General features: G+C 45.8%; 1 protein-coding gene across 1 annotated transcript in view; it reads left to right on the top strand.

The window, feature by feature from the left end:
- kcnip3a (Kv channel interacting protein 3a, calsenilin) overlaps nt 1–7,500 on the top strand; it is a 66,745-nt gene that overhangs the window by 57,992 nt on the left and 1,253 nt on the right. The window contains exons 3-8 of the mRNA XM_062544092.1: nt 3,672–3,796; nt 5,091–5,160; nt 6,067–6,137; nt 6,544–6,651; nt 6,858–6,962; nt 7,328–7,390. Of these exons, the coding sequence (XP_062400076.1) occupies nt 3,672–3,796; nt 5,091–5,160; nt 6,067–6,137; nt 6,544–6,651; nt 6,858–6,962; nt 7,328–7,390 (542 nt within the window). The remainder of the gene's footprint in view (nt 1–3,671; nt 3,797–5,090; nt 5,161–6,066; nt 6,138–6,543; nt 6,652–6,857; nt 6,963–7,327; nt 7,391–7,500) is intronic.

Genomic DNA, 7,500 nt, shown 5'->3' with positions numbered 1-7,500 from the left:
TGACTGTGGAGTCCCTTGTGCGCTCTTAGATTAATCTCTTCAGGCTCCTTCTGTAATGAAGTGAAAAATTAGCAGAAAAACTGGTTCAGAAGACAAGGGAGACAGGATGTAGGGCACCTGTGTGTGTGTGTGTGTGTGTGTGTGTGTGTGTGTGTGTCTGCTTTTGTGTACGTGTGTCTGCTTGTGTGTGTGTGTGTAAGTATTTGTGTGTGTGTGTGTGTGTGTGTGTGTGTGTGCAGTTGTGGTCTGGGTTTTCCATATGCCTTTGGTCAGTCTCTCTTTCTTTGGGGCCTACTTTCTGTGTGTGTGTGTGTGTGTGTGTGTGTGTGTGTGTGTGTGTGTGTGTGTGTGTGTGTGTGTGTGTGTGTGTGTGTGTGCGTGTGTGTTAGCGATTTAGCAAGCTGGCTCGCATCATATCAATGGCAACAGCACTCATTTCTGTCGTTCTAGTAAATGCTCTACTCTAGATTGACTGCATCTATGAAAACAGATAACATGCATGTGACTAGGATGCTCATTTGCATTAAACACATTATTTTGCTATTATTGCTAGTATCAGTCTCCACATGGAGGTGTGTTGGAATGAGAGCTGCCTGTGAAGTCTCTCCTCACCCATGCTAATTAGGGCAGATCTGATTGTGATTGAGACTTGATTCCAGGGGAGCAAGATGGGCGATGTGGCATCGTTTCCACTCCCAGAGACACTCAGGAGGCAGCGAGAGGTTAAAGAGATGATTTAAAACAAGCAGAAGGAGAGAGAGAAGGAGAGGGAGAGAGAGAAAGAGAGAGTGAGAGAGAGAGAGAAGGAGAGGAGAGGGAGGAAAGGAGAGGATTGGCAGAGAACAGAAGTGCTTGTCCAGAGCTTGTCTGGTCACTTCACTGGATTATTGCTTAATGCCATCAGTTTGTCAATTTGGACATAAGGAAGTACTTTATTTTGAACTTTCTGAAAAGAGTCTGTATTCTAGTTATTGTTCAAGGTTTTTTTTAAAGCTGTTCCATTCTTTATGGTTTCTTGATGAGGAATTGATGCAGAAAAGACAAGCAGATCCAACAACCTTTTTGGGGTATTTGCAAGGTCAACCGCTGAAGATCGAGTTCACGCTCTCTGACCTGCCCTGGACTCTGTGTTTTGGGGTTGGTGAAGCCGCTCCGGCTGGACGAGAGAGCGAGAGAGTCGACTGGAGGTCTGAAGGGAGGAGTGGAGCCACGGTGAAAGGAAGGGGGGAGTAAGGAAGGGAAGGAAGGGAAGGGAAGGGAGGTGTATAAGAAAAGGGGGGTAGAAAGAAAGAGGAGAAGATGAGCGTGAGATGGGAGACAGAGGGGCTGCAGACGGTGGGCATCGTCTGTCTCGTGTTCATGTTCCTGAAACTCATGCACCTGCTGGGGCTCATAGACATCACAGAGACAGGTGAGATGTAGGTGACACGGAGACAGGTAAGCTACAGTATAGGTGATACAGAGACAGGTGAGCTATACTGTAGACATCACAGAGACAGGTGAACTATAGACATCACAGAGACAGGAGAGCTACAGACATCATAGAGACAGGAGAGCTACAGGTGATACAGAGACAGGTAAACTATAGATGACACAGAAACAGGTGAACTTTAGGTGACACAGAGACAGGTGAACTATAGATGATACAGAGACAGGTAAACCATAGATGACACAGAAACAGGTGAACTTTAGGTGACATAGAGACAGGTGAACTACTGTATAGATGACACAGAGACAGGTGTGTTAATTATCATAGAAACAGGGGAGTTGGTGAAATTGCAATGACAGGTAAGTTAGCCATCACAGAGACAGGTGAGAGAGGCATCACAATGCAGGTAAGAGAAAGAGAGCGAGAGCAAAGAGAGAGAAAGCAAGAGAGAGTATATGGCATACAGTATGAATTCATTATTTAAATATGAAATAGAGATAGAGATGAAATGAATAAGGAGAGAGGTAGAGGGCAGAGGGGCTAAAAGATGGCAGGTGATGGTTTCTGGTGGTGACATGACATAGCACAAGCTCCTTTAGAAAACCATCTAATGCTTTTTTTCCATTCTTTCTTTTAACTATTTACCTTAAACTGTCGTAGTTTCTGTATACCTCGTACTTCCTGTTTGTGACTGGGAATGGGCGGTACACAGTACGCACTCAGAGAATGGACTTCACTACTCTTGTAATTGCTGTGCACTCAGAAACCTTGCTGTTATTCTGTTTGTCTTTTCTGCTTCTACTAATCAACGCTGTCCATGTCTCTCTCTCTTCTTCTCTCTCTCTCAGCGCTACATGTGAGAAGCTGTGTATTTTGGCATGACTTAACACTTTGTTCTCTTCTCTGTCTGTTTTTTTCTCACCCTCTCCTACCTCTCTTCTCTCTCCTCCATGTATATCCTTCCCCTCTCACCTCTACGTTGTTTGTGTGTGTGTGCACATGTGTGCGTGTGTGTGTGTGTGTGTGTGTGTGTGTGTGTCTGTGTGTGTGTGTGTGTGTCGTAGCAGATGGTGAGTATATTGAGCATATTGTTTGTATAACCTCCCCTTTTGCCCTGTCAACCCTTCTGAAGTTGTTGTAAAGTCGTTGTTGTTCTCTCGGCCCGGTGCTTTCTTTCTCTCTGTGTTTGGTGTCCCTAACGAAACCAGGTGGGCCAGCTGAATGTGAACTAGCTTGAAGCATATTTATAGCACCTATGTGTCCTTACATTTGGAGACCATGATGAGACCATGGTGAGTAGGGTTGGGTATCGTTTGAATTTGAACGATTCCGATTCCGATTCCGATTTCGATTCCTTGTTTCGATTCCGGTTCCTAACGATTCTCGATTCCGATTCTTGTAAAAGGCAGGGTCAAAAAAGTTTGGATATTTTAAATGAGCTAGCTAACCAACAAGTCTTTCTGAATGACATTTACTATAAGTTTCTCACAGGGCTGTTTTACAACTACAATATAAATTGTCGTCTTGTTGCCTCAGCTCGGTTATGAAAACACCTTCATCGTTGGTGTTTAGCGGCTTCTTCTTCCGGTTCGCGGACTGGGAATCGATACTAGGAATTGAAATTTAAACTTTTGAACGATTCCGGGAGAATTAGAAAGCTAGTCCCGGTTCCCATCGATTCTCGATTCTCGATACCCAACCCTAATGGTGAGACCATGATGGGTGTCTCAAGGGGCTCTCCAGGGTGCCAGAGGAACCTTTGCTAAATTCTCTAAATTGAGCCCATTGCCTCGTTACCTGGTGATATGAAACAAATCAAGTACACTGCCAGAGAAAGTACTGCTCCCCCTCTCTCTCCACCACCCCTCTCTCTCTACTCTCTTTATCCCTCTTTATCCCTCTCTCCCTCTCTCTCTCCCTCTCTTTCTTTGCAAGACTCCCTGTCTTTTCTGTCCCCTTGCAAGTTTGCACTATTTCCGCTAACTCTCTCTTGATTTCACCCTCTTCCCCCTGATCCTCCTCCTTTTCCTCTCCTCCTCTCCTCCTCTCCTCCTCTCCCATGCGTTTCCCCTTGAATCTGCTCGTCCTCACCCTTGTACCTGCGCCCCATGCACTCACCTGTCTCCCCCCACCCCTCCTCCTTCTCCCTTTTCTTTCCCTCTTCTCTGTCTCTCTATCTCTCTCCATCTCTCTGTCTCTCTCTCTCTCTCTGTCTGTCTCTTTATCTCTCTCCCACACACAGACAGCAGTGACAGCGATCTGGAGCTGTCCACGGTGCGACACCAACCCGAGGGTTTGGACCAACTGCAGTCTCAGACCAAGTTCACCAAGAAGGAGCTGCAGTCCCTCTACCGGGGCTTCAAGAATGTGAGTGAGCAGGAGGGACAAGGAGGCATGGCAGAGGTCTGTGTACTGAGCTACTAGCTACTAGTTACTAGCCCATTACATTAGCTAGCCGCTAATGTAATGGGCTAGTCCAGAGCGGTAGGGAAAACAGAGTGGCGACACTCCCAGAAGAGACTGTGGGAAAAAAATGCCAGCGCCAGGAGAGTTTTGGAACTTCAGACGGCCAATCTCTTGGTCAGTAGTCAATGAGTCGACACCCTCCAGCATCCAGAAATACATCCCACCCTCCTGCGATTCAGCCATTCAGCGCAGGTTTTTAGGAACTTTTGATCGTGTGGCAGCGACATCAAAGAGTGTCGCAACTCTCTCACTCTATGGCTCTGGCTTAGTCTACCCGTCTAGGCGACTCTAGCCTGTCTAGTATAGTCTACCCGTCTAGGCGACTCTATCAGCCTGTCTAGTGTAGTCTACCCGTCTAGCACATGTTTTATGTCGGAATTGTCCTCCTCTGGGGGTACACATATTGGCGGCTCGACTGCAGTGTGAATGCAATCCGGCAATGAGAAGGCTTTTCTGAGAGATGGGCGGAGCTGTCGATGACGCAAGTTGTACGACCCACAGCTGGAAGATTTAAAATCAGCTAACAGCTGAGCACAGCTGTCAGATCATCATCAAATACCCTAGTGTCTATACTTCCGCCACCTGGGGGTCGCAAGTCACTGGCACTGTTATTTTGGGGGTCCTGGGATGAAAAATTTGGGATCCCTGGGCTAATCTACCAGTCTGCGTAATAGGCTAGTCTACTAGCCTGTTTACTAGACTACTTTAGCTGCCTGTGCGGTGGGCTAGTCTACCAACTAGAGTAGGGGGCTAGTCTACCAGTGATTTCCTGAGTGATTTCCGCCCAATCACCCCGCCCTCTTCAGCAAAAAAACACCCAACAATGTTTTTGTCATAGAAAACCATGTAATTTGAGAACACATTATTTCCCCCCGCCGACCAAAGTCAAAAGAAGCCCAATTGGGCGGGCACACGCCCAATCTGGCAACGCTGGTAGTGGACTAGTCTATCAGCCTACCAGCTTACACCATCCCCATGTGAGCTGCTTAATTGTACTAATTAGGACGTATTGTGTTATTATTTCTGATAATGCCCCTGCCAGAAGTTGCATCTGCTATTTTGTGGAATTACACAAGTACACAGTATTGAGTCATTTATTGACATGTTAAAAGGTTTCCACGGAGTGTGGGTATTTTTAGCCGGTGTGTTTTTCTCCATTGAGCCTCTCTCTCTGTCTCCACTCTGTGACTCTCAGGAGTGCCCCAGCGGTTTGGTTGATGAGGAGACCTTCAAGACCATCTATTCTCAGTTCTTCCCCCAGGGAGGTGAGCATACCGTGTGTGCGCGTCTGTTTGTGTGTGTGTGTGTGTGTGTGTGTGTCTACAATGTGTGTGTGTGTGTGTATGAGAGAGAGAGAGAGAGAGAGTGTGAGTGTGTGCGTCTGTGTGCATGTGTGTGTGAGTGTGGGCGTCTGTTTGTGTGTGTGTGTGTGTGTGTGTGTGTGCCTCTGTTTGTGTGTGTGTATTTTCATCCGCTCAGTGCATCTTTTCTCAAACGCTCAGCTAATTAGCCCTTCACACGAGCGCTAGCTCATGCAAAATAAACGCTGCTGCTAGGTCTGAGGGTTCTGGATTAGCAGAAAGAATCTGTCTCAAATGCCATCAGATCTCCTCGGAGGCAAATCCGTCTCCATCAGTTCCGAGCAGGAGGACAGTCAGTTCTACCCCATAATGGTCCGACAGACAGACTGTCGTTTTCAAACCTCAGTGGAGGCGTTGCTGGCAGTTAATTTCATCTCTGTTAATTTCATAATCTCCTATTGATTTAATCTCTGTCATGTCATAATCTACTCCACTGTGTACACTGAAAACACAAATGTATTTCACATACACATTTTTTCCCCCATATACAGTCCTGATGCCACAATACCAGCTTCTCTGTTTACATGAGGCCCTAACATGGCTGTGTCTTATTAACACATTTCTTTTTTTTTTGACATGTACACTGATGGTTTGATTAAGCAACTCTGTGATAGACAACTGCCATGTCACTGTTCATCTGAGGCCCTTACATGATCACCATGCTGCATACTGTATGTCCCTGTATTTTGATTTAAGAGACAGTGCAAACGAGAAGCGTTCACATGGGGAAAATTCTAAACACTCTTCTTGACCTGCTGGGCATTACAGTAGAACAGATGGCACAACCTCTTCTTCCTCTTCCCCCCACAGATGCCACCACATATGCTCACTTCCTCTTCAACGCTTTCGACCAGGACAGAAACGGCTCTATTCGTTTTGAGGTGAGATGCGCCACACATGTGAAGGGGAATTAGGTCCCTGCCGATTCATTCATCTAGTGAGATTTGGGGTGTGTGTGTAATAAAACAAAATCATATGATCCCATGTGATCCAATCAATGACTCAATGGACACAATTATGTATTATTATTATTATTATTATTATTATTTTTATTTGCATATATACCATAATTAAATAATCATCTAAAAAACAATCAATTCCAACTCATAAAATTGGATGGTAATGTGTGTGTGTGTGTCAAGGATAAGTGCTTCATGTACTAGGTTTGTCAGTCTACCTACTGAATGGAAGGTCCTCACATTGAACTCAAGCAACTGACCTGTGTGTGTGTGTGTGTGTGTGTGTGTGTGTGTGTGTGTGTGTGTGTTTGTGTGTGTGTCTTGGCAGGACTTTGTGATTGGACTATCTGTACTGCTCAGGGGGTCTGTGACTGAGAAGCTCAACTGGGCCTTCAACCTCTATGACATCAACAAGGATGGCTACATCACAAAAGAGGTGTGTGTGTGTGTGTGTGTGTGTGTGTGTGTGTGTGTGTGTGAGAGAGAGAGTGTGTGTGTGTGTGTGAGAGACAGAGATTGAAACACCTATCAGCCTAATTATTAGCACATTATCACCACCAGGACTTCTTTCCTCTTTTCTCTCTCTCTCTCTCTGTGTGTGTGTGTGTGTGTGTGTGTGTGTGTGTGTGTGTGTGTGTGTAGGAGATGTTGCTCATCATGCAGTCCATCTATGACATGATGGGCCGGTACACTTACCCCATGGTGCGAGATGAAGCACCTTCCGAACATGTGGAAAAGTTCTTCCAGGTACACACACACACACACACACACACACACACACACACACACACACACACACACACACACAGTGCACTCAAATACAGTATGGACACACACAGTTATACATTTGACATTTGGACACACTCAGAAGCATACACATGTATGCTCATATGCACACACACACACACACACACAGACACACACACAGTGCACTCAAATACAGTATGGACACACACAGTTATACATTTGACATTTGAACACACTCAGAAGCATACACATGTATGCTCATATGCGCACACACACACACACACACACACACACACACACACACACACACACACACAAACACACCACATAAAATATTGCTCTGATATGATGTCATGTGTATGCAGAAAATGGACAGGAATCGAGACGGGGTGGTGACAATCGATGAGTTTATCGAGACCTGTCAGAAGGTTAGTATCTAGCTACTCCACCCTCTGACCATGTACCACCTTGTCCTAACCGGAACCGTCCTAACATTTTGAGATCATTTTGTTGGACGCCCTGTTTCTATAAATACGGA

The sequence above is a fragment of the Sardina pilchardus genome, chromosome 8, assembly GCF_963854185.1.
Source record: "Sardina pilchardus chromosome 8, fSarPil1.1, whole genome shotgun sequence".
NCBI classification, from domain to species: Eukaryota; Metazoa; Chordata; class Actinopteri; order Clupeiformes; family Clupeidae; genus Sardina; species Sardina pilchardus.
This window is presented reverse-complemented; position numbering and strand designations above follow the sequence as displayed.